Here is a 27,570-nt window from a genome sequence, read left to right on the forward strand (position 1 = left end):
TTCCCTTCAACTCATCCACTATTTCCCTTTGGTTTGGTTTTACTGCTCAGACCACAGACCAGATCATCATACCACTGGCAGATTACGTGCATAATCTTACTCCCTTTTTTGTTTAAAATTACAACTCTCTTCATACTTGTTACTGTACTCTGAATGAATGTAAGGTTGCAGAAAGGCTCTAGGCATGTCTGTATGGTTTCCCAGTGCAAAGACTATTCAGTGCTATTTATTCTTTTACAGTAGGAGAGGGAATCCTGCTGTAATTCAGGATTCAGAGCACCATGCACCATTCAGATGCCAGGGGCCTATATTCTGCCCACAGCTGAGCTGGAGAAGATCTGTAGTCAAGAAGAGCAATTCAAGAGCAGCTTTCCAATACCTAGAACTGCATTTTATAATTCAATGTAAGGAAAATGATCAGACTTCTTTGGGGACAAGAAAAAAGCAACACGATTACTTTCAAAAGCAAAATGCTTTTCTCTTCCTCATTGTATTCTGAGCAAATGCATTAATGTAAAGAAAGTTCAAGTGCAAATCAGGTCAGATAAGAAAGTAATTCCAGTGGTGAAAGTCACACCTAGTATAGCACCAGCAACATTTATGAAATGGTAACAAGAATATATTTGAATCAATGAGCTGCATATTTATATCACTGATGCGATAGTGTCACGTACTGTCAAATATTTTTAACATATTACTTCTAACAGCTGAAGTCTGCGTTTGGTTCCAGCAGACTAAACCCAGAATAACTGAACCAAAGCCAGTGGAGATACTTCAGATGTCACTGATTGGAACAAAGAACGTGAATTTGCACTTAGCATTTATATAGTCCTTTTCATCTTCAAAGAGCATCACAAACATTAGCTAGTTCTAATTCTCTCACAATGACCTTCATGCTAACCTTTTGGGATAAAAGTAATATACTGTAAGAAAAAAACTGACAAGATGTGTAATCAAGCATACACCAAGCCTCAGACGTGTAAACTATCTGTGCCTTGACCTCTGTCTCTGCCTCATGGTAGATTTTATCTTGTCAAGAATATAAGGCCTTTCACTATGGCTCAGGTATTAATTCACCATGCCATGTATTTTACTAACATAATATGATGGTAATAATCCTTGAATAACAGATTTACTATCATAGTTATAAGATACAGCTATTCCTTTTTAATAGATAAGGAACTTAAAATAATACTGCATCAAAACATTTGCTGGAACCTGTCACAGGACAAGCCAGGGACACATCTAGGTTAGATGTTGGGATTCCATGGCTTTGAGTTCCTACTCTTTAGTCATTCTGGGATTTGTTTTTACTCCTTCCAATTCAAACTAGGAACTTCATAAGTCTCTTTTAGAAAGCTTTCTTAGAAGCAGCAGAAGCTTCCTTTATGTATCAGTTCTCTCTGCCCTCCAACCCAAACTTGCAATTTGATTATCAAATCTGGGTGTCTCTAAGCCCAGAATCTTGAATAGGTTCCCCACGTTCCAGTTGCTTGCGCACTTTGTTATACAGAGGAATAGACTGAAGCAGATAGTACTCATTTTCATGGCGACCCAGAACAGCTATTGTTACAAGAACACCTTTAATCTCCTCTTTCTGTTTTTGAATTGAATTCACGTGGGGAGAGATGAAAGAAAGCATCTCACAAATCTGCTACCACAGCTGGTACTTCTTAGTTTATCATATGCTAGTTCTAATTCTCTTTGATTCTCCTTAAAATTATTGCTTCTATTTCTTAATTTGACAACTAGGCATTCATTGCTATTTTTTGACTATGAAAAAACCCTCCCCTCCCTCTTTCTTATAGCTACTTATTCAGGAAAAAAAGCCCCAAACTTACTGCATTTTGGTATCAATGTATGAATTTAACTTCTCCCTTGGTAGGTTTTCTTATGCAGCATACAAATGAGCAGCTAAATAACACTTCTCTACTTACAGTTCAGGAAAAGACTTACAAAACAAACTGAAGAGTGAAAGAAGAGTAAGGGTCATGCTGATATGAAGGGCATCAGTTGCGCTGCAGTCCATTTTGGATTTCTTGCAGGAACACACTTGTAATTTCAGTTCTGTGTTGTTAGTCAGAGGTGGTTTTCCAGAATCTGTCACTGAGATTGGGATGTTGTAATTGGCCTTTTTCAGGTTTTGAAGCAGGATGACCTGGGCATGAGTATCTGCAAAGGACAAAGTGAGAATTAGCCAAATAGCGGTTGTTTGGAAGGGAAGAGGAATCTGCAAATAATATTAGACATGCCACAGTTACTCATGGAAATTAAGAAGAAAATGAGAATGCTCTAAGGAAAAGATTAAAGAATTGACTTGGAGGTAAGAAGAAGCAGTTAGAGAAATTCTTTCATGGGCTGAGAGCTAATTGCAAACACATTCCAAACCCCACCAAAAGACAGACTTTTAAGAGCCCCTTTTGTTTAAATACATTATTTGGTCTGCAAATTATTGGTAGAATTTGCCTGTGGAAACTAATATATTAATGAAATGCTAAGGCATATCATCCCCAAAGCAACACAACAGAGAAGAATATATTTATTTGCCAAAGGAAAAAACCCTTCCTGCAAAGAAGTACTGGCAGAGCTGCTTAACTACATCCCCAGTTTGACTGAGAAGGCAGTGAAGGGAAGTAATGCCCCTTCAGATCCACAGATCTGCTCCACCTGAGCAGCAGTGGGTCATAACAGCTATCACTACCCAGGTGAACGTGCAGACTCTTTTAGGGGGTTAACAGAGTGGTGGTTTGATATTTGGAGAACTGCAAAGAAAATGACTCCTCTGCTTTGCCCACGACAACCTGCAGGCAGGTACAGACATCACATCCATCATTAGATTTTTCTAAGAACAATGTGAAATGAACTGCTAAAAGATTCGATCATGACAGAGATAAAGAATACATACTAAAACCCGAATAGAAATAATCTACACTAAAAAGAAATGTAGTAGTTTGTGCCCACAATTTGCCATACGAACATTCTGTAATTGCATAGCATGTGCTTTGATCCTCTTACCAATAGCGTACAGTCCTAGTGCCTTTGGGTATTTTATTTGCAAAGAGTTCAAATACTTAAAATCAGGAAGTTTTTCAAGTACGTTGTTAAAGCCCACGCAACAGTTTGATCCTGTCCTATAGCAAAGCCTTGTGCATCTTGTGCAAACAAATTCCATGCCATGAAATACAGTAATCTTTACAAAACTGTAAGTCATTAGTAGCCTTTCTTTAATGCAAAGCTAAAAGAGGAAAGTCTGGTCAACATAAGAAGAAGAGGAAAAAAGTTCAGATTTCAGAGGAAAAGGCAGACAATCATCCCACCAGGCAGCTGGTACGAGCACAAACAGCACAGTGTAAAGCAGCAGCAATGGATCCATCCTGCAGGACTTCCATGCACAACTGCTCCTGAATTCACATAACGGGCAGCCTCAGGGTGAGTATGCTGGGATGGAGAGGTGGGAGAACTAAATGCATATGAAAAGAAGGCAAGAGACTTACTGTTAAGCTTGGCGATTCTCCACAATTTTTCTGGGCCAGATTGCTTACTCAGTTCAAATTTGAATGGATCTGTGTTGGGGTGAAGGTCTTTGTCCGATGCACCTAGTACCACTACCTTGAGATCTTTTGCATCGTCACAAACTTTTGCCAGTGTTGGATAAAGGGATGGGACATTGTCATTGACATCCTCCAAGGTGATGTGTAAAGTTCCTGTACCTGTAGCGGGAGGGTTACCTATATGAAAAAACAAACATGTTTATTAAATGATACTTCCATAAACACTTGCTGTTATTTGTACCTGCATGCTTGCAAAGGGAAATAGTTTTTATAGTTCTTACCTCTGTTATATGAAAATTATGGCTTTAAAAAACTGTTGAGTCACTGTTGTAAATTTGTTGCTGTATTTGCAGAATACAGCCTGTCTGATTCTTTACAGTATGGATAATTATTCTAAGGAAACCTCTGGGAGAGGAATATTTTGAAGTTAAAATGAGTTTAGGACATTAATAGATATCTGGAAAAGATTCTGTTCATAACCACATACTGAGAGAAACATAGTAGGAAGCATCCCCTAGATAGACAGCATGGTATTAAAAGAATCAAGAACAAGACAAGTAAGAGGAAAAATGACAGCAGAGAGGAATCAATTTGTATGGTGGGTGCCCCTAAACAGAACAGGACCAGATCATTCCCCAACAGCCCTTGGAGCCACATTTAGTTATGTCAGCAGAAGTGAAACCTGTCAACATGCAATTCTGGAAAATGAGATCTTTTATTTACCCAGAGCCACCCGGTGTTAGCAGTGGAGTTTCAAGCTTTCTCAAATTATTTGCCAGCCTGCCTCAGCCCTGACCTGAAAGAACCAGCTTCAGAGGTGAGGATGTTGTTTATTCACCACGGCACTGCTACAAGCCTTTGCACCAAGGCTGTGACTGACAAACCAGCCATGGCGCTGGAAGTGTTTGTAACGGAGACGTCTGCCCACTGGGAGCTGGACTGAGACTAGCACCTCATTTCACAGAGGTCAGAGAGGAGCTGACAAGTGGTAATAACTTTCAGTCAGTACAGATGTGTGCCATGGTTGAGCCAGTAACCTACTGCTTTCAGTCTAAAGCTCAATATCTTATAATGGATCCCTTTGCCATTTTAACCGATCTCAAGGTTTTCTAAATGCACATTATTTCCTTCATTGTATACCTCACTTAATAATTTCTCATTTAAAATGCTGCACTTCTGGGTTGTGTTACTCGTTTTTCTGGTTTAGTACACAAGATCTATGATCTCTGCACTTCCCTTGGCTGTAAACCCTTAGCAGGCAGAAAGGATTCAAGAGGTTGCACTTAACCTGTAAAGCACTAGTGCAATGTGTCACGGTAGTTTTAAGTTTAGCACTGAAAGAGGTACGCTTTAGCATAATTACCCTGCCTATAGCAGCCCAATAAACTATGGAATTATTGCTGCACTGTGAATGCATCCTAAGGGAGAAGTAAATACCCTGTGGTCTGGATCTGATAAACTACTAGCTGTAGCAGAATGCAATTAGTCCTTTCAATAACAAATGTTACTAATGGTGACACTTCATCTGTTTCATGCACACATAAATGCGTAACAAAGACAGAATTTTCATAGTTCTTTAGCTTTCCCCCCCCTCTTCATCTTGCACTTTGTCATCAGAAGGGTTAGGGTTGAGTTCTTTTTAATGAAAAAGAAATTATTTTTCACTTTTTATTGGACTAATTGAATTTGCAGAAAGACTCCAATACATTTTTTGTTCTTGATATATTATTAAGTAAAGTCATACGGCAGAATGGATGAAAAGACATTCGAGTATTTGAAATATGATCATAAAAGCCAGCCTTTCATGCACTTAATTAAACTGCTGTCTTTAATTTTGAATGCATTATTTCCACACTGGACTGATAATGTCTTATGCACTGCCCTTCTTATCTTTCTCTGAAGTCAGTAATATTAAAATCTGCCTTTTGAAATTAAGAAGCCAACAGCATTATGAATGTACTGTTATTTTGTCAAACGCAGATATGGCTGCATTTTGTCTGCCATGCTAATGTTTCACTATCTTTGAACGGCTTACGGGCCAGTCAACTATTACGCACAAATAGAGAGAAAGGAAATTGCTTCTGTCCATTTCAATGACTTATTCTCTGGTTGGTTTATTTATAATGATTTAAACAAAATATTTTGGTGATTTATGAAGACCTCCAAAAGAAAAATAAGCAAATGTCAAGGTCATAAACTGAAGCTTGTTAACACACATGCCATAAAATATACAACAAGAAAGGAATCAAGGAAAAATGGTCACAACATATCCATTGGGAATATATGACTTTCATAACTTTGGCAGTATTATGCCTTTGAAATAATTCAAAAATCCCATGATCTCCAGACAGTTTTGGTTTTGAAATGAATGATTTCCACAGCATATTTTAATTCTGAAATAAGACTTCTCTTAATTTGTATTGTAAAACCTTGCAGCTGAAAGCAGAATTAATACATAAACCAGGACACAAAGGGCTCTATCCAACAACCCTTGGGAGCAGCTTTTCAAAAGAGCTCTGCTCCCATTTTTGCCACTGAACTGAACCGGCCATTCTTCCTGAGGCTGAACACTTTAAACCTTTAGGTGCCTTTAGAGCCATTTGGGATAGAGATAATTTCAAATTCCTGCTAAGGCTCCCACAAGCAGCATAGCTGTGAATATACCATGACAAGCATATGAATGAAACAGCATTACTCACGTGCGTAGCTACTAAAACAGAGACTGAAAGATGGCTAATTTCATACTGAAAGAAAGTGAAAGCTTTGTCTGGAATCCTGATTTCAATAACCTAGGGCAAGACCAAGACCTTAACGAGTAATCTTCAATGAGACTGAAATGCAAGTAAGATCTTTCAAGTTTGTTAGGGTCTGTGGGACTGGAACTTTGATCTGCAACGCTAAAAGTACAGATTCATCTTCAAACATGCTGCAATTGGAAATGTGTGCTACACTTATCTGAATTGGACCAGGACTGGTAATGTCTTCATATCCTGGCATTAGACTGCATACAAAGCTTCTAAGAGCAGTCTTCAGATAGGCAATAGCTCCTGCTGTTGTAAGATGCAACAAGGGCAAAATATACTAACAGAAGTAGTTCTATTTCATGAGTTAGAGTGTGCCATAGAATATGATGGGGTCTATTGTCTGGGAACTGGAATCTGTAATGCAAGGGACTGTTACCAGAAGATGTAGAAGTTAAACTGGATTTTAGTGCTATCAGCATAAATGACCATGTTGCTACCTTTATTTAAAAAAAAAATAGTTTCAAAAGAAATATTATAGAAACACAAACTTTGTATACTTCTGTGTACTTGAATTTTGATGAAAATCCATGCAGAATCATATTAGAATTATTAGTGCAAAGTCTTAAATTATAAGGCCTCTGTAGCAAAACACAGCCAAGAAATTTGAAAACTGGCATTCAGTTTTGGTGCAAAAAGTTCCCATAGGAACAATAATATCATTTAGACATCTAACTACTCAAATGAGACTGCCAATCAGGTAGTTAGTTTCTTAAAAGATACCAATTATGCACAATGATGGCCATGGACTAAGATGACATTTCTCTTAAGTATCAAGACTTGCAGAAAATGGCATGTCTAACAAGCAATCATATGGTTGAATGGCTGATGATGCATTTAATCTGGGCATAACATTTTTATGGTCATGAAGAGCCATTTTATGTTCCACTTTCTAGTTTTTCTACAGAAATCTGATGCTGTTTTGTACAGATTTCTTATATGGCTGAGTTATGCTCCATGAAATTAAAGACAGTATCTGAACTGCTTTGAAACTGAATTAAGACATTCCTAATCAGCGTACATTCAAATACCAACAGCTTTCATTTATCTGAGATGACAGCAAAAACACAGAGTTAGGAATTGCCACACAGCAGGTGAGATTTTCTGATTTGGCTTCCACAATTAGAAGTCCAACACCCCTAAAAAGTCAGTGGAAGTTGAGGACTTAAATTTTCCAAAGAAAACCTCATAATACGACTGAGGGTGTGTCTACACAGCACCCTGTTTCTTTGCACGATGTAAACACACCTGCACTTCTATCTTGTCTTCCTGCTATTAGCATCCTAAAAGACTGATAGAAGGATCCGCGCTGCATGAGTAAGTCCACAGTCATCTCTCAATGTCTCACCACATCTTGTGCAGACATGTCTGCAGATGCTAATAACTAGCCTCAAATTATTAATATGAAAGTTGTTTTTATTTATTTTAACTCAAAGTGTGACTTTCATGGAGCATTTTGAGTTCATACATTTTTTTCAGCATTGGGGAACACAACACTGGCTACACTGGTGGTATCTGGGACGTGTCAACCTGCTATTTTCACCTTCAGTAGTGTTTTTCTTCACTAACTGAGCTCTATCAGCAACAACAACAGTGGGAGACACAATAGGTACTTCATTGTTGGAATCACAACAGTTACCAAGTTTAGACACTATGTTCTCTTCTAGGAGTACAGCCGGGCATGAGGGTAGTTAAAAGTAGCCATCCATCTACACTAAATTGCTGGTGTGTACTTACAGAAGCCGGTCAGAAACATTGTTCTAAACTGGAAGAACATTTTCAAGATGGAAGAGATGTTTAAATGCATCTCAAAGAGAAAAAAGTCATAAAGATTTAATCCTTTTCTTCCAGCTTTCCCTTTCCAATTTGCAGCAAACCTCAAGATTAGCCTAAATTACCCCGATTACATTTTCCAAGCATTCAAAAACATATTCAGAACTTAGAAAATGAGCAGATTTGGACATTAGAGATTATGGTGAGTTTAGATTGTCCTTGAAAATGAGGATGCATATTCCTTAAAGCAGTGGAAAGGTTCTTAAGAACATATCCAAGTAAAACAATTGCTTGAACATTGCTGCTTAAAACATAAAATCATATTCTTTGGTCAACAGACCACCCAAAAATCAAAGAGTTAAACTGATGTTGTACATCCTACCTTGAGCTTTCTTAGTTCTGAAATTTTTAAATCCCTCTGTGGAATAACTCAGGTGTATTTGTTCTTATTTTTTTTCTTTTAGAATTGAGTATTTAAAATATTTTTATTTTAAGATTTAAAGGATATTATAAACTAAACAAACTGAATATAAAAAGAATATTTGTTTGGGTAAATAAAATTTAATTTCATTTGTGAAAACCAACAAGAAAATCCTCAAGAAATATTTTCCCTTCTAGTTTGATTATTCTTTTTAGTTTGACAGGAAACTTGACTTGATCTAAAGTAGAACAAGTTGCACAAGGGAGAACAAGGATTATCAAACACAAAAAAGTACATTTCCACATGCTACATGAAAATGAGCTTTGAATAAATCAGACAAAAGTCAGTTTACTTGTAAATAATATAATTTGTTTAGTGGCACAGCTAAGGAACAAAGCATTGATAATCAAAGCATTGATAACAAGAAAAATGCCAGAGACAGAAATCAAAATGTGTTAAGACTGGGAGACAATGAGACTGCACGTTTTCACGTATATTTAGAAAGTTCATCTAGTGGTATCAAAAGCCAAACATAAGGAATCTTCTCTGTTTAGACCTCTAATGGTTTCTATCTTACAGAAAAGGAAAAATTATATAAATGCCTTTACATAACAAAATTGAATTAGAAACAAATATGAAAAAAAGCAATTTAATTTGAACTATTATACTTAAAAAAAAAAAAAAAATAATCCGAGACCTTGGATTCTGGCAATATTGATCAAAATTCCAAAGAAGAAAAATCAACCATTCTAGAGAATTCAGCTTATTGCTGGAAGCCAGAACAGTTTTTAGGAAGAATGGAGCATGAACTGTCCCTTTTCACATGCTCATTATGAATGGTAAAAAGACTTCTGTAGTAATTTCTTCTTATTAAATTAAGCTTCCAGCACCATCAAATTAATACACATTATCTATGCCCTTCTATGCCATGATGCAGAAATTACAAGGCCATTAATTCCTAGAGCAAGCAATAGGGTATCCATTGCCATATAGATTCCCTCTCAAGCTGACAGAGTAGAAATTAATTTATTCTAAATTTTACTAGAATATTTATAGTTTACCATTTAGCAGCAGTTTTTAATCCACTTGCACTATCACTTATGTAACCCAGAAAGCTCAATTCCAACTTTTTTCCCTGCTTCTACTTTTTTTGCTGGCTAACAAAGTTACACAGATACAAAATGAGTGAGCAATTATAGTAAGAACAATTTTTCTTCATATTTGAGCAGGAGAAAAAGCCTTTGAGAATGTGGGTTTGCTAATTTCTGGCACAATTACCTTTCCTCTGAACCATCATGAATAAAGCCTTATCTCTTAAAACTTCCATAAACTATATTTGAATCATATTCATATCGAGGTCAATTTGGAACTGCAATGATGCCTACAGAATTTCCTTCATTTTACTCCCATGTAACCAACTGTAAAATGTAGGACTGCCTAGGATCTTTCCTTGGATATAGATTTTTCTCCCACTTTTCTATTTTCAGCTTCCTATTTGCCTGAAGGAGAATACAACAAGAAAGGAGGAGAATAAAGAATGAAAAGAGCATTGTAGAAGTTCCTAAATTGTTTGGAGAAAGCTATGTAGCCAGACTGCAGTACGTGGTTAAGCTAAGTACCATGTTCTCTCTTTAAATTACTATACTTCCAATATGGACTGTGAGGAATAATGCTTCATTCTTTCTAATGATACTGCTATGAAAATCTACACACAAATGTCTGTCTCCTCCCTCACAGTTCTTTTTTTCCCCTCCATATGCTGTTTTTCTAATCAGAAAACGTGTGCGTACTAGCTGATTTGGCAGCAGGTACCCTCTCTGCAGGCACAAGTCCCATTCAGACAGGTGTATTCCAGTACATTTTGTGTTCAAGCCCAGCTCTCTTAATGGTTCAACCACAGTAAATGGAACCGGTAGAGTGGGAAGATCCCAAACTGTGGGTGTGCTGCTCAGAATTTGACGTATTTGAAAACTGGTCTCAGAAATGCCATGTGCCGACATTTTGTATAAAAGAGGTCCTAAATTTCCCATGCGTTGAAATTTCCCATGCATTTTCTGTACGTATTGGCATATAGATATTTTTCAAAATTCATGGAATAGTCTTTAAAAGTTACAATCCTTCATTCATTCACTCAAATAATATATGCAGATCCTATTTTTGAGTAATTACATTTCAAAAGAGCACAGCTCTTTCAGCATATCAAATTGCTACTGACATATGCCATCCGTCTTAAATACTGTTTTCAGCATTCTAATTTCTTTTTCTAATCATGGGTCCGTGATGACAAATTAAAACAATATTTTGTGTGCAATTCATATTTTACTGAAATTTAAAATGGCAAGAAAAGGATGAGTATTCAATTTATTTTCTCTTCTCAATTAATATAGCAATTAAGATAAGGGGTATAAAACTGGCTTAATTGAGTTGCCATGGCAACTAATTGCCTGATTTCTTGAAAAGTAGCATGTTTTAGGTGGAATCAATCTGTGGTAATTTAATTATGTACATCATGAAGCAAGAAGACAGGTTAGATACATGTAGGGAAAAGTTCTAATTGCAAATTGTTACACATCCCTTTGTTACTCCATTTTTTTCTAGATGTTGTCTGTTACTGTTCATTACACATAATACAGAATGATAATTTTTCTTTTTAATGATTGGGAGTATCAAAACTTGCACAATAAATGAGATTTGGAATTGCTTGGGTGTAGTTCAGCTGGTCTTTGGAAACAAGGAAAAAAGTGAAAACAGACCCTGACTCACTTCTTCCTCATTTTGCTTTGCATGTACAACAGGGAAACTGAAACGGTGCCACTCAGCTATCTGATTTATACACATGCAACTGGCCACAGTCATCGAAGCAATATCCAAGATGTTTTGTTGCTTTTTTTTTAAACTGGCCAGTGTAGCTCCAGGCAAATGCTGAAATCATGCCGATCCAGAGAGACCTCTTTATTGTCCTCCATATCTCTTAACCTTTACCTTGCTCAAATACGTATACTCCATTAAATAGAGGCTACTGCTCCTGAAGGTTATGTCCTGCAGCTCGGCTCTCCTCTTGGACATCCTGCCTTTGAGTGCAGATGGCTGCCATGCAAATACTTACAATGTCAAACACTGAGGATGGTGATGTCATATAGGGAGCAAACCACTTTCAGAAAACAGTTTTCACTGATGCACTATGGCTGTTAGAAACACTGCTTACTGTGATTTAGTGCATTTAAAGCTACATCAGTTAAAATTTTGAACCCTTAACTCCATCTCTGAGTATCTTTAACATCTGGAAGAGATGCCACATTTTTACTGACATTTATCCTCCTCTGTGTTTAACGTAGTAGAAGTTCTTATATTCCCAATTTTTGTCTCAGTAGTTCGCAGGTGATGAGAATAGCAGGGGAGCGAGGGGGCACATTTAAACTAGATGAGAGTATCTGTCTCAGCAGGAGGACATTGCTCCCTGGCTTTGTGCGGGGGCTACTCCACCAGGGTGGCACGAGAAAAGTGAGGTAGGTAACTGCGTTTAACCAAATCAGCAGGGCGGGGTATCAGTGTTTCATCACTTGTCACCAGCAGCTGACAAACTTGAACAGCATAGCTGGTTTTTCCATGTATCAGGCAAACAAAGGTAACCAAAGTTTTTTCTCCTGAAGAGATAGAAAAAGTTACACAATGGGGACATTAACTAGGGTATCCTGCCCCTCTGCAATAACATGAGTGATTGTTGCATAACTAGGGTAAATCTGGCTATATTTTATTATTCATCATTCTTAAAAAGGGAGAAAGCAGTTTTAGCTTTTTTAGATTTCACACATTTTCCAGATTTTTAGCTTCACCTCCAAAATTTTCATGTTTTACTCCTCCCTTACTTTTCATAAATTGTGACTCTCAGAATACAGGGGAAAAAAAGACCATTCCTGGAGATTTTTTAGCATGACTGACCTTAGAAGAAAAACATACAGGTATTCTGCTTTATGACAGTCATCCTGAATACTGCAGTGCATAATAGAATCTGTAGGATGATGCTACAACATGGTCATGCAGCAAATCTCCTGGAAGGTCTGTTCCAAGCAGATTCCTCAAACTCAAGTGATTTCTTGTCGGTATTTAACATATGTGTGTTTTACAGCTGTACTCCCAATAATGGCACTGTGTGCTTGTGATATTGCATTGTTTCTAGTGATTAGAATGCTAAATTCAGGAAATAAAATGGTCACCATTATTGGCACTTTTGTTAATTGAAAGAAACCTCAGATGTCTTCCAAGTTTGCATAAACCTGACTTTGTCCCATTATGAGCTCATTCTCAGATTAAACACAGTTCATGACACTTTAATGTGTTAACTCTGCTTCATGATATTTCCTACCAGTGTTTAATTTCTTTTTTAATAGACCAGAGACTCTGTGTCCACACAAGTCTTTAATAAAAAGAGTTTTCAAATTCTAAAGACACTACCTTGACCTTTACTGAAATCAAAAGTACAGAGAAAATTAGGATATTAATTCCAAAAGTCCTTTTTAAAGTGAAATTTCCCCCAATAAAAGGTCAAACTTTATTATCTATAAAATTAATACTGTGTCCATCAAATTTGCTTTTACACATTGTTTCAATTATGTTTGGGAAGGTACAGGAACTGTTTAGATGAGAAATAACATAATTCATACTTAACTACTTTTCTCTGCAGTTAATTTGATAATGCTGACAAACAATATCATAAAGTTAAAAAAGAATATAATAAATAACTGAATTATTTCCTGCAGTGGAATGACTCCATTTTCTACGGTCCATTCATGGTTACTGCCCTACTGGTAAAGAATAGTTTTAAGATTTACTGAAAAAAGATAAAGATGTGATGGATTTATATAAAGAACTACCGAGCATGAAGCTTCTGGTTTTACTTCTGACAGAAATCTTCAACATTTTACAAATAAGAAAAATGCCCTGGCACTTGTCACTTGCACTGAAGTGTAATAACAAGAAGCCAGCGCCTGCTGAATCCAATGACGGATTCTCTGTTGACAGCAGTGAAAGGGTAGGGAAGTGAGTTTTGTTTTCAGCTGTCTCCACTCCTCACCCAGGATAGCATGCAAAGGTAAGGTCATTTTAAAAAGAGGTGGTCATGGAATATGATGGGACAACAGTATCTTTTCTGTAATTATATAAACTCTATATGCTATGAATACTAACAGAAAAGAATATGTTTGTTTACTGGTTTAGTGTATGACTGAGGTCCTTTAGCAAAGTCTAAGGTCCAAGGTTTTATTTGATTTTAGAACCTCGCCTTATTAGAAATACTGTCAAAAATTAGCGCACAACTGACAGACACCCTTCCACAGTAAGCATCCTGTTTGCAACCCCTTATGCTGACAATTAACAAGGTTAACACTGCTGAAACTCCTGGTAGTGCTGGGGGAGATGGATTAGGCATTGTTGATGTGGCCACGCAGACCTGTGACGGAGCTGGGCTGCCTAGGAAGCCTCGCAAGCACCTGTGTGGTGCTGGGCCTGGACTGAGGTGCTCTGTAACGCTTGGACTGCGCTGAGCACCAATTCACGCCGCTGTACTGCACAGTGGACATTGCCTGAGCTCTTCTGTATTCCCCAGTTAAGAAAAGGAAAGTGGATGGCAGCTCAGACTTCCTCAGTGCATGTGCCAGCACATCTCAGATTTGACTTAGAGATAAGATGATAGGCCAAAGGAAACAATAGCCTACATTGAATACTTCTGAAAAAAGTATCTCTGATTAAGTGGGGTTTTTTCTCCTCTCTTGCCTTTTAGCTCCGAGTCTGTTAGCCCAAGCAAATGCCTTGCTCTATTGGAAATGCCTCTGAATTTTCAATTTACCACCCTATCTCATTTAGCAATTCTTAATCCTGCCTTTGGCTGCCCTCTCACATAAAATCCCTAACCATATTCACTGGTATTAGATAGGCTACACTTACTAACCTGAAGAGAGAGAATTGCAGTTTGTGGACAAAGCTGTTTTAAAAAGAATGCATATAGTTATGTTCAATCTGATTTTTTTTTTTTTCCTTTTTAAGTTAACATAACCTCCTTTTAAAGTCCTGGAAGTATTCTGTATTCATTTCATATTATTCTACCACAATTTGGCTTGTCATCTAATCTAATAGCCCTTTTCAGTATAGACATTAGCTATGATGGCTAGAAAAATGAAGTGGGTTTCACAGCTTTGCTAGTTAGCATTACAGTTGCCCGGAAATAAATTGGGGAACACGTTCCCGGGATATTATCAGTCCCACTCCCCAGCACCGCTCCCCTGGCCAGGTGTGACCTGGCAAGTATCTGTGTGTGATGGAGGTTGTGGTTGGGGCTCCAGAGGAGCTCCTGCTCCTCTCAGCTCCCACAGATTCCACTCTTACATATTTATACAGACCAGCAGATAATTTTTCCAGTTACCAACCTGCGTCTAAGTTTAATGTGTTTCACAAGCTGTTTGGTAATTAATCCAGGGGTGATACAGACCACAAGGTTAATATCAGCTATTTAAGTTCTGCTATTTATTGCCACTTCCACGTGTGGCTGAGCTACATACAGTGAAGTAGTACAAAACTCCTGAATGATCATTATTAAGACCTTAGCATGACAGTACTAAATGCACACATGTGGCTTCTAATTACTTCATTCAAAGAAGTCAATAATGTTGGAGCAGATTAGCTCCTGTGCTAACAGTACTGCAGAATTACAAATAAACACAGTACCGGCCACTTGAATTAGATGCTGACTCAGTCCCTCAACTGAACAGGATTCCTTGTCTCTAACCCACGTTAAGTATCTTCTCTTGCTCTGCTGTTCAGCGCACAGACACCTTTCCCTTCTCTCGTTTTTCCGGAACGGAAAAAAATTCTGGGAATTAAGAGGGGTCACCTAGCAGTGAGGTTCTTGGCTTCGAAGAGACGAGCAATGCATGTTACTGCCCTAAGCGCAACATAAAGGTATACCCAAAAATCCACTTTATTCAGACTGGTTTCCACAGTTGGAAATATTCACCTTCTTGTTCCATCTATTCTCTTTGAGGATATTTGACTCCACCTTTACAACATAAGCAACTTTGTCCTTTTGATAACCCCTCAATAATATTATCCTGAATTTTTACTTTCATTGTAAAATGACATTTCCCCGTGTACCAGATTTTAAGATGCATTTTAAAAAATCTTTGTCCAATAGCAAGTAAAAGACAGAGATAAGTTTAGTGCTACATTTTTCCATACAAATTTCCTGAGAAAAATATGTATATGAATATATAAGTAAATCATCATCTCAACAGATTTTTTTTTTCTTTTATACTTAAGGCGATATTTTCTTTTTCCTGTCAGGCCCTGCAAATGTTCCCTGAGTCATGTGGTTACAAAAATGTAGAATTACTCTCCTAAAAAGAACATTTTACAATTCATCACCAGGGCTAAACCAGCTGCAGCTGTGAAAAAGCGTGAGCATATTAGCTGTTATATTACAGAGAAATCTTTTATTTATTTTGTGCCTTTAGCTCTGGAGATTTGGAACGTTCAGGATTTTCTCTTTCTCTGCTCCAAAGTCACTCACTGAATTTTCACTAAATAGTTTAATTTTGATTATATTTGACAGAAGGAACTTTATTCCACGCATTATGTAAAAAGTATTGCATTTTAACAAGGGTTTTTACTTATGTTTTTATTGTCACTGTCATTGTATTGAATAGAATAGAATTCAGCATATCAGGGATGAGTTGTTATTGGTATTTAGGTGCCTTAGGCTTACTAACTGCTCAAATATTATGAAGAAATTAACTCTGATAAAGATGATTTATTACTTTCCAAGAATGTTTCATAGACTATTTGCATCAGTATTAAAATCTCAGTGTAGGAATAAATGTGTGAGACGTAATTGTAAATCAAAGCTGTTCTAAGTTTGAAGGTTTAAGTTAATTTCTCTATTTTCTGTTTGTCACAACGATCTCTAATACCTTACATGGCCACCTAGCAAAGTGCTGAAGCGTATGCTTAAATCTACACCTGCACCTTTCTGAACAGGAAATTTCACACAGGGAAAAAAGTCATATACTTTAGTGAATATGATGCATAACAGTTACTCACCACTGTCTATTGCCAGAAAGAGAGCAGTGTATATGTTATTCTGAACATGAGGAGATTCCCGATCCAGGATAGCAGTGGTGCTGATGGTACCATTGGTTGGGTTAATTTCTAGCCAGTCTGCTGGATCCTTGTAAACCGAATACCTAAATAAAAATACAGAAGTTGTTAACAAATTGTATATCTAGACATAAAAAAATTACATTACTATAAAATAATTTGTCTTTGCGCTCACTAGCTTTCATGGGGTGGATTTCTTAATACTTAAAAAATTCAGTTTAAACCTTGTGCCTTCGCTTGGAGACACTTCATTATTGTTATGCTTACCTGGCAGGGGGAGATATAGAGAGAGGTTTGACTCAATTTCTTTGGATACATGTGTCCCAAAGCTTAGTACAGAAATCAAAATTCAAAACATTATGCAGGACCTGTTTCCTACTGCTGTGTTATACAGCCAGAGTACCTGAACACTTTCAAGGGACCTCTGCAACACCACAAGTATTTACAGACCTCATGAATCCTCTCACAGTCCTCCTTTTCCAGAAGCAAAACTCTGGCTGGACTAGCAATTATATTTTTAATTTGGTTTTTTTGTGTTTTCCATTTTTTTCTTACAATTAGTTATTTTGGGTGAGGCTGGAAATGTAATAAATTGGGGGTATGGTAGCCAAAAGAGAGTTAGACTATGGATTCATTAGGTCTGACGGGAGTGCGTTATATGCAGCCCTGGTTTGCACACATTTGTTCTGCAGTCTGTGATCTGTAGTTTCCTGCTGCTGCTGATTTCAAATAGATGCTCAGAATCTTGGAACAATTCAACCACATACATGTTGTCTAAATAAGGACTCAAAAATGCTGTCAGCCAAGATCCCTCAATACAAAATTCGCTGTTGTGCTTTCTTTGCATTAATTGGCACAAATATTTAGGCCTTGATACTGGAAACGTTTAGAGAGATTGTGGAGTTTATGCACTAAGAACTGCCCTACTTGACTGAAGTAATAAACATAAGAGTGTTCATGATTAGGGCCTAATTCTATACTCAGTTAAAATATATTAAGTAATATAACCACACAGAGCTGAATTAACTGGTACCAATTCCCTCTCCAATGAAATGTGTTAATATTTTAAACCAAAACTCCAATCATATAATCAATACTTAGTATAATAACCTGTTTACCTTTTTTGTAGTGAATTGTTATAGGACATTAACAGCCATACAATCTTCTATAGACATTTTAAATTATAAATAATTGGCATGAAAATTGTTATTGTTTAACGAGGATGTGCCTAGCCAGTGCCTCGCAGTGGCATTCATCTGAAAGGTGTGTATGTGATAACGCTGCCAAAAATAATTTCTCAGCACAACTATTTTCTGAGGGAATAATCAAAAATAACAGATGATTGTTAGGAGGGTAAAAAAAGTAAGTAAAATGAAACAAAATCTCAGTTGCTAGAAGAGGAAAGAATAAATTGCAGGCCAAAATAGGCAGACATGGTCTCATTGAATGCTTATTTCAGAGGCTTGCTTTAGTCTCTTGTGCCCTCTGGAAAGCAGAAAAATAAGCTGTGATTAGTTGCTAGATCCCTCCAGCAGACTGGTAAGGGATTTCCATTGTCATGGCTTACAACGAGGGGGCAATGTGTGGCTGTCCTAGCCGGCTGCCTCTGACCCCCCAGGCCTCATTTCAGAGCGCTCAGTCCCGTATAACTTGTGCTTTTTCACAGTTATTTTGATCAGGCAGACTTTGAGAGCTTTGGATTTTCGCTGGGATCTCGGAAAAGCTAGGCAGAGCCACAGCTCTGAGCTGTCAGATGTCCGAGATGGCCATCAGCATCATTCATTATTCATGCAGGAAATTTTACTGTGTTTGAGCAGTAGGTCTGATCACTGGCCGAAGGTAAAAGAAAAACAAAAGAAAATGACTTAGTGCATGGCTCAAGCTTAAATTCTGTCATTAAGACGGCACTGTAAAAGCCTATTGAATGGATCTCTTCCGTCCCTCATCCCAGGAACTTCCCCTCCGACATTTGAAATAATGCCATGGGAAGGTGTCATTAAGCAAAGATGGATTTTTTCCCCTATGTAAGTCAGGAAAGATTAGAACGGATTTGACTTATAATAGCCTTTGAATAATAAATTTTGGGCACGGACACCATACTATTCAGCAGGAAGAAAACTTAATTGTTAAAAAGTTCCGGGCAAATTGGTTTCCTCATGCATAAATGAGGCAGTGCACATACAGGAGCTCAGGCCTGAGAAATGCAGGCCAGAAACAGAGACATTTTTCCCCAGCCCCCAGATCAGGTATCCATTATAACCGGATTCGCTGGAGGCAGAACGAGACTTGAATTTATGCCTTAGAAAGGGCAGGGCTCCAGAATCCCTACGAATTTGCCATGTGGCCCACAGGTCCATTTAAATAAACTATTTTATAGATTGACATTATACTTCAAAGATCAATAAAGTACTGTTATTTCAAAAGAATGATAGTACAAAGAAAAAATACTGAGTTTTGTCTTTGAAAAACAAAATTGCTTTTAGCAGAAAGCCTTCTCTTAATTCATCAGAGAAATACCTCTCACCAAAAGAATCATCAGCTGCCTCAAAATTTCTTTGGTGTACCTCCAGGGGAAGTGATGTTGTCCTACAGAAGATGAGCATGGCTAATTTCAGAGGTGCTAGCAGACAACCCTGTCCACACGACTGCTGTTCTTTACCGAGACCTTGCTTCAGGCTGGACAAACGCAACCCCCTCAGGGCTGCTGGACCAGATTAACTTTTCCATGGTACACAGGAACCCACAGGTCTTCGGGCAGCCAGTTTCAGGATCAAAACTTCAATATATACAGCCATGAAAAATTCCACATTTTTATGAGCCATTTATTACTGTGTTAAAATAAACTAAAGGACAAATTTGGAAACCAGAACCTTTTACAATTTATAAGAAAAAGAGACAAATAGTGAAAACACTTGGCTTATTCATGCTCCCACAAAAGTCACTCAGAGCTTCACCAATGGCTTCCCCAGGGGCAGAAATTATCCCTTAGGAAATATGTGGAAAAGAATCAAAGGCAAATGCTAGTGCATAGTGAGACGTTCCATCAACCCAACATGACCTTCCACGTAATAACCATTTAAACATTAATCAATACTTGAGATTTATCTCCCGTAAAACTGAGTTACTAGAATAGTAACAATGCAGATCATTATTTCATTTCACTTCTTTGTTTCTTTTTTTATTGTTGTTTTTATAACTTTGCAACAAAGGTATGCACAAAAATATGAAACAAGGGCAGCCTAAACAATTCCTAGTCTATTGTAAAACTGCAAATTCTCAATTAACCCTGAAACAATTTAAGAAGATTCAACACTTCTAAAGTAATGAGAATTTAAAATGGATTGTATTATCTTCCCTGATTGCTCTACAAAGCACTGTTGGCTGTGCAAATAAAAACCTGAATTGTATAACCTGTGATTTGGCACAGGATATTGTAAAAGTAGTACTTTGTCTTTCCCACCACATTTTTTACTTATTGTAAGAGTACATTGCAGCACAGTTAAGATGATTGTTCTTTGTTCATTTTTTTGAGGGCACTGCTAGCAAAAGGTTTAGAATAGACTCATTAAGAAAAGCACTATAAAAAATAGTAGTATAGAATACAAAGCTTCACTTCCTACTTTTGACTTTAGTGGGATCTGCTGATTGCACAGCAGTTTTGAAAAATCAGACCATTTTTTTAGGTGGTTAAACATGAACTTATGTGCCTGCGTGTACCTACTCAGTTTTGATAATCATAAGCACATTGATACATCTGTATGGATGTATAGAGAACTACGTTCTCTGGTGTGCCAATTACTGTTTATTGGACTTATTCTACATTGCATTTAGTGCTGCTTTGTGGGGTTTACTTCTTTTTTTTTTTTTAATTTTAAACCATGCCAACAGCTTACAGTTCCCAAGGGCTTATATGACAACAGGGCATGGGCAAAGTGGGTGTAACCTATTTTGTCTGTAACTTCCTTGCACTAGGTTCATGTCCTTGAACTATCTATAAACCAGGTATTGCGAAGGAAGTAGAAAAAACAATTCCCTTTGACTGGAAATCGTCTGCTGCGAAGTGTAAGTACACACCTTAAACACAGACCTACAAACAGATGCAGAGGGATTGTAGATGCAAAACAAGAGAACACAAATCAAAATATGCACTTGGCCTATATGGTGCAGAACTAAAATAAAGTAGCAAATATATGGACATAATTTAAAATTTATAAATGGCATCTTCCCATTCCTGTAATACAGGGAAATAATTCAGAGAACACCTCCTGGGGTTGCTAGCAGATGTGATGGTGCCGGTGGCTGGCAGCTTGATTAGCACAGAAGATCATTACACAGAACAGTGGTGATAATATGGACATAGAAATCTAATCAGAGCCACAACCTTGCACTAGCCACAAAAAGAATTTCACAGCCGACAGTGCAATAGCCCAGGGTGCCACAGGAGAGCAGCCAGGCAGCTAGGCACAGAGTCAGATGCTGCTCTTGGCAAGGACTTCCAGCGCTTGATAGTTGCCAGACTTTTCCCATGTGGAGTCAAGGGGTCTTGGCTCTTACGCTTTAACAGAAAGACAAGACAAAACGAAGCAGAGCCAGATCTGTGCTGAATGACGCATCTGCGCCAGTTTGATGTGTGGCATGGACAGGAGTTAAGGTGAGCGAGTCAGAGAGGCTCGTCAGGATGGCGGTTTTCAGCCTTGCACATCTGGAGACTGCTCAAGTCACGTTGTGCGGAGACTGGATGACCAGAAAGATGCAACAGAAAGGAAGTGGTACAGTGGCATTGGCCCCATGAAAGAGCTGCCTGATGCTGCAGTTAGGCTTTGCTACGACAATGCGTTACGGGGCAAGAGACTGTAGGCGGCAAGCTGACACTGTGGTGGACTAGTGAGCAAGGCTGGTCTGGCTAAATTAGGACTTGGAGAATTGGACTCTGAGTCCCGGCTCTGTCACAATGGAATTAAGGAAGCCCTATAATTCATGCTATGCCCCCAACTCAGCTTTAAAATGGTGAAGATGTATTTCTGCCTTGAAAAGCCGTTAAAAGGATAAAATCTGTAAATCATTGCAAAAAGGACTGAGAACATACAGCAATGAGGGAGATCAAAAGTACTGAGATAGCCAGAATAGAAAAGAATAATTTGAATAGCTTTCCGAAGATGCAGAAAGATATTTACTGGCATTTTCAAATTGCGTAGTTGCTCATCTCAATTTTTTTGAAACTATGTTTAAAATGGAGTTAAACCCAGATGAGTAAAAATTCATATTCTCTGCGATACATACATATACATATATATATATGAGTGTGTATACTCACTGGCCTTGGGTGAAACCGAAGGAGTCAAAATACTGATAGTAACCATTTTCATACTGTTTCAATCTGACAGGCAGGAGTCAGTATCAGAAATATAACACAGCTCATTCATATAATAGATTTCCAAATCATATTTGCTGCTTTTATGGATCCTGCTCCTACTGACTTAAGTGAAAAAATATCAGTTGAATAGACCCAATATTTCATCTAAGAAGTATAGCTACACATTTGTATTTTGAATGGAAAGCATTCACATTATCCACATTTCTGAATCCATAGCAGTTCACCTACAATTAGGTAACATACTGAAGTTACCATATCTGTCTTGCTCCTGCTGGGACTATACCATAGAATGGCAGTCCCCGAAATTTTTCTGTGCACTCTTCATGAACCATCCAAGTAAAATGATCAGTGGGGAAGGTAACTTTGTATTGTCTGTGCCTAAGAGCTCAGCATGAGAACTCCCTTATGCCTCTGAATGAAAAAAATCTCTAAATACAGCCATTATGTAATCTTTAAATCCAGCCACTATGAATTTCATCTCATTATATCAAGCCCACCTGAAAAATCAAGAGCGACTACCTCTGGAAGAATATTCACAGGTATTTGGGAGAGACCAGTGCAGCAATTACAGCATAAATATAGGCGCCTTTGTAAACAATGGGGGTTCTAGGAGAAAGACAGAAATGCTTCAAAAAAATAGAAGTGTAACATAAAAAACCTGGATTAAAACTGCATTGTGCTTCATATGCTTCATGTTCGGATGACATAATGTAGAGCTTTAGAGATCAACCGGCTTCCCATCATGCTCCATCTTCTCCACTGTGCTATCATTACCTTTTGCCTGCACTAATTATGGCAGCATATGGCATCAGAAGGAGTAGAAAGGAAACCTTATTGCAATGCAATTCTCCAGCTGAAAGATACTCCAGGCTAATTAATGATGACACACTGCAATTCTTCTGCTATTTGACTATATGATAACAAAGGTATTCCTGCTCCCATATTGGTTTAGGTTATAAGCTTGGGGAGAGCAACTTACATTTCATGTATGTATAGTCACAGCCTCGCACAGCACGGTCTCTAATTGCTAACCCATGCCAAGTGAAAACAATAGTAGTAATTCTTTAATATATATTACATCTAATGTTCCCTAACTATATAAATAATTGATTTTGTAAAGCTATTTATTATGCAACTTCCAGGCTTTTTTTTTTTATTATTTTAAAATGTTTGTGTCAGTAAAGCCATCGGAAGAATATCCTTGGAGCAGTTGCAGGTTTTTACTTTTTTCAGCTATTGAAAAACAATGTTGATGAATAAAGTGTTTTAATTTCAAGGTGCAAGTGAATATACAGGTTTGTTTTCCATGCTATACCCAGATACAAAGCTACTGCCTAAAATCTGCTGCTGCAGCCCCTAAACACTATGTTGTACAAGTCAGTAACGTGATCCATGGTCCTTGTGTTTAGTGTGACAAAGCATGTCCTGACAACAGAAAGGAGGCATTATTAGGGATAACCGAATTCACCATATTAACAAAAAATTCTGGCAGTGAAATAGAGAGATTGCCAGTGAGGCTCATCTTTACCTTATCACATTAGCTTAAAGTATACTACCAGTAAGCAGTTCTGTGGAAAATCAGTTATTCAGAAGGGCTTTTCATACCTCCTTTCAATACTATGTCCTCATTTGCTTTCCCATTTCCATACCCAAATACGTTTTTCTTTTTCATGACCCTTGAAGAGCTCTACAGTTTCTACTGATCCATATTAGAGGATGTCTTCACATACTTCTGTATGAGGTAGACTCAGAGGCTGGTAGCTCGCTTTTCAACTTCAAAGTGCCTGGATCTGAGCCTGCACGTGAGCATGACGCTGTTTCACATCTCTCCAACGCTCAGCGATGGTCCGTGCTCTGAGAAAGTGCTGATGCCAACCACTCCTCTCCAGTGCCGTTGGCATTGGTCTGCCCTCACAGTTTTGTGCCTTCTTTTGCAACTCTGTTTAAATGAGTGCGTGCAGTCAGCGTGGCAGTGTTGTCAGAAGTATAAAACTACTATTATGGGCCCCAGATCGTGACAATTTCAATGTAACTCTGCTGTTGCTTAGGGTGTTCTGTTATGTAGGCATTACTGAGTAATAATTCAAACCTAAGCCTTTTTTTCATAATTCATTTGCAATTCAAATAACACTGCCTGAAATAACAAAAACACGTCAACAGGTAAATGGCTGTGTGTTGGGAGAGAGAGGCAAAAACTGATTGGTCCTGGTTTTCATACACACACCAGCTACATTGCTGTTGGCAAGTGGAAATGCAACACTACCTTGGCACTCGTTAAATCCCCTGTTCCACATTGCGTTCAACACCCTGCTCTGTCCCTGAGCGTGTGGGTCTGGTCCTTCCTGAGGGAATGCATCAGGGAATCTCACTCTGTTCAGAGACATACTGACTGCTCAGTGTGCTCTTTGCAACAGAGCTATGGGCTGCACGCAGGAGACTTGGCTACGAGCAATTCAGGTACACGTGTGACGTTTGAGGAGTTTGGCAGTTTAGGAGAACTGGGAACATTAAGTGTTCATGGCAGAGCTAATCAAGATCCCTGTTGAACAGTGGCAATAGGTCATCCAATGTATAGAAATAAGATGATATAACACAGGCAGCCCTACCAAGTCAGCCAGCTGAACTGGTTCTTTAGTTGTAGCATTTTTCTTTTCACTCCTGTAATATGAATCATCAGAAAAAAAATCCTGCATTAAGCTCAGTGCTATCAATAACAGCCTGTTACTAGTTCTAGCTTATTTAAAGCTAGCCTGGATATCTATCCACCGTGCTATGGACACAACCTAAAAAAAGCATTTCCATTGCAGGGAAGTGCTAAAAAGTAACCAGAGGATTTCACATCACAGCATAATGCTTCGTCACAGAATGTTATTGAGACAAAATGTAAGCATTTATTAATCAAAAAAGCTACAAGTTATAAGAGAAATGATAAAGGCAACAGTACTGAGAGCCCATTAAAGGGCTTTTTCCGATCTTTTCCGGTCACTTGGTTAAATGTACATGTTGATTACTGATCCTCAAGGCTTTCAGTAACTGTCTTCTATTTGTCTTTGTGATTCCACAAAACGATCACTGACAGTTTTAAAGACCTGTTTTGAATCTTAAACCTAACTGCATCTGGCCAAACCCCTGATGTACATATATCCCTTACAAACGTGCTCTGTTAACACAGTTAAGAAGTCCCCAACAATCTTCAAAAGATGCTATTAAAGTCAGAAATCTAAACTGTCATCTGTTTGTACTTTCCATTCCCCATATTTGACTTATACAATACAGTTGGAAAACTAAGCATAGTTAGCCATCTTTTCCCATTAAATATATGATCAGACAAAATGCATGGGTTTGAATTTGTTGAAATGCTGTTACTAGAAGTGTGTCTATATGCTAAATGTGCAGTAGGCTGTAAAATATCGCCTGCAGTGCTCTCCTGCAGAGATTTGGACGTGCTCAAATTACTTTGGCTAGATTCTTTACAATAAAAAAAATTAAAAGCAAATGTAACTAAAATATGCTATTATTAACCAGAATAAACATATCATTAAAAAAATCTAAAACCTGAAATAAATCACATTTTCTGGCAACATGGTTGAGAAAGGTATTAGGTCAGATGCATTTTTAAACTTACTGAAGATAGAGGATTTATGCAATAGCCATTTTTCAGCTTCATGGAACATATTTATGGGCTGGCAGACTGTCTGTATTTTCACAGGCTGGAAATGTCAACTTAGACTACAATTTAAAAAAAATAAATGAAAATCCCCATCAATGTTGTGCCACAAGTCACCCTGTGCATTTTTGGTCACTGAAAATTCATGTTCCTCTTTGATAAACCGGACGTATTCCTGGGTGAATTCATTAGCTACACACTAGTGCATAGCCCAGCTCTGCAGGTCAGGCATGACAATCTTTGTAGTAACCCACTGCAGCAGTTTTTTCCCGGGTCACCCTGAGGTGTCTCTCAAATTTCTAGGAGTTTATGTACAAACATAAGCACACACGTAGTGTATTCTAACCCTATCTGAATAGGCATCACACTTCTCTGGCTTCAGTGCCAGCCTGGCACATGAAATAATGTAATAATCCTCTCCCAAGTGCATGCGTATCTGTAAGGATGTACAGTAGACAGGATATGTACGCTACTAAATTCAGTGGTGCTGCACAAGACTGATATATGCTGCTTTTTAAGGCTTAAGGTTTATACACATTCATGTTTTGGTCAGATAGTTGTTGTTGTTAATACCAGTTTTCCATTGATTCAATCCCATGAAAAACTCATTTCAGCTTGGTCTAAAGAAATGTGTATTTTTACAGAGAACCGGAGCAGGAATGCTGGGGTGCAAGAGGGCTGAGCATAACGCTGAAGAAGCTCGGCAATTTTTACCAAAACTCCTCTGTGCTGGATAAGCACAGAATGTTCTCTAGGACAAGGTTCCATTTGAGCCACCTCCTTTCAGTCACCCTTCCAGTTTATCAGTAATATATAGATATTTACTGCAGGAAAAGGAGTCTGCCCAGTGCTCTGAAAGGACAACTTGGCTCTGCTACAGCCTTTCTTGGCTGGTATCTGGTTTATGTCAGCAAGTCACAGGAAAGTCTGCTGAAAATGTAAAACATCTTTCAGAAATATTTCAGCCTTTTTTTTTTTTTTTTTTTTTTACTTTGACAATTGAAAGGGTGCTTTTTTTGATACAACATACTTTAAAAGGCAGACAAAATAATAAAATGGATACTCTAGGCACTACTTGGTCTATACCAATATGCCATTATACTTAGAAACACTATAACATTCTACTTCCCATTTACACAAGTAGAAGTACCATTTAAAATTATCATTAAAAAAAAATCAGCTAGAAATAATAAAAAATAAATCCTCCTCCCTCCAAAGTATATTTTATACAAGCAACAAATCTTGGCAGGAATGATTTTGCTTAAAAACAAAACAAGCAAACAAAAAGAACAAAAAACTTGCTTACTTCAATCTTTTTTGCAGTTAATGGGGCTGCAATATAAATATTGTTTTATATGGGTGGGAGGACATTATAATGCTCGTATCTCTCTATTTGTGGAATTTTCTCTTGGCCTCACTCAGAGCCAAGGGCAGACCCAGCAGAGAGAATTAAGTAGCATAGCTCTCTCAGAAATGGGTTTTTGTCTCATTCAGGTGAAAATGAAGTATTGCCAATACAGGCAAATTGGAGCATATGGGACAGCATGAAAGGTCAAACGAGAGAGCTTCAGCCGCTCATCCTTACTGCTAATGACAGATCGATATATACCCAATATCATCTCCTGCTACTCACTGAATCAGAGGGAGCACAGTGGAAGTGAGAGTGTTATAAAAAGAAATGTTGGTGCTATTCCGGATCAGACTTAGAAGGCGACGAGCTCCTTTGCTCAGACGTGAGTGACCAAGCATTCTTCAGGCTGGGGCTCTAATCTCGTAGATTTTGGCACTGGAAGTGGTTCCTGTGCCCCGAGGGAGCAGTTTGCAGGGCTGTGGCCACA

General features: G+C 38.0%; 1 protein-coding gene across 3 annotated transcripts in view; it reads right to left on the minus strand.

The window, feature by feature from the left end:
- CDH13 (cadherin 13) overlaps positions 1-27,570 on the minus strand; it is a 500,702-nt gene that overhangs the window by 19,051 nt on the left and 454,081 nt on the right. For 2 of the 3 annotated variants that reach the window (XM_054840727.1, XM_054840728.1), the window contains 3 exons: positions 16,635-16,777; positions 3,495-3,728; positions 1,957-2,172 (listed from right to left, as the gene is read on the minus strand). In XM_054840727.1, the coding sequence (XP_054696702.1) occupies positions 1,957-2,172; positions 3,495-3,728; positions 16,635-16,777 (593 nt within the window). Of the gene's footprint in view, positions 1-1,918; positions 2,173-3,494; positions 3,729-16,634; positions 16,778-27,570 lie in introns of those variants that run through there. The other variant, XM_054840726.1, reaches the window with a different exon arrangement.

This window comes from Grus americana, chromosome 13, assembly GCF_028858705.1.
Source record: "Grus americana isolate bGruAme1 chromosome 13, bGruAme1.mat, whole genome shotgun sequence".
Lineage (NCBI taxonomy): Eukaryota > Metazoa > Chordata > Aves > Gruiformes > Gruidae > Grus > Grus americana.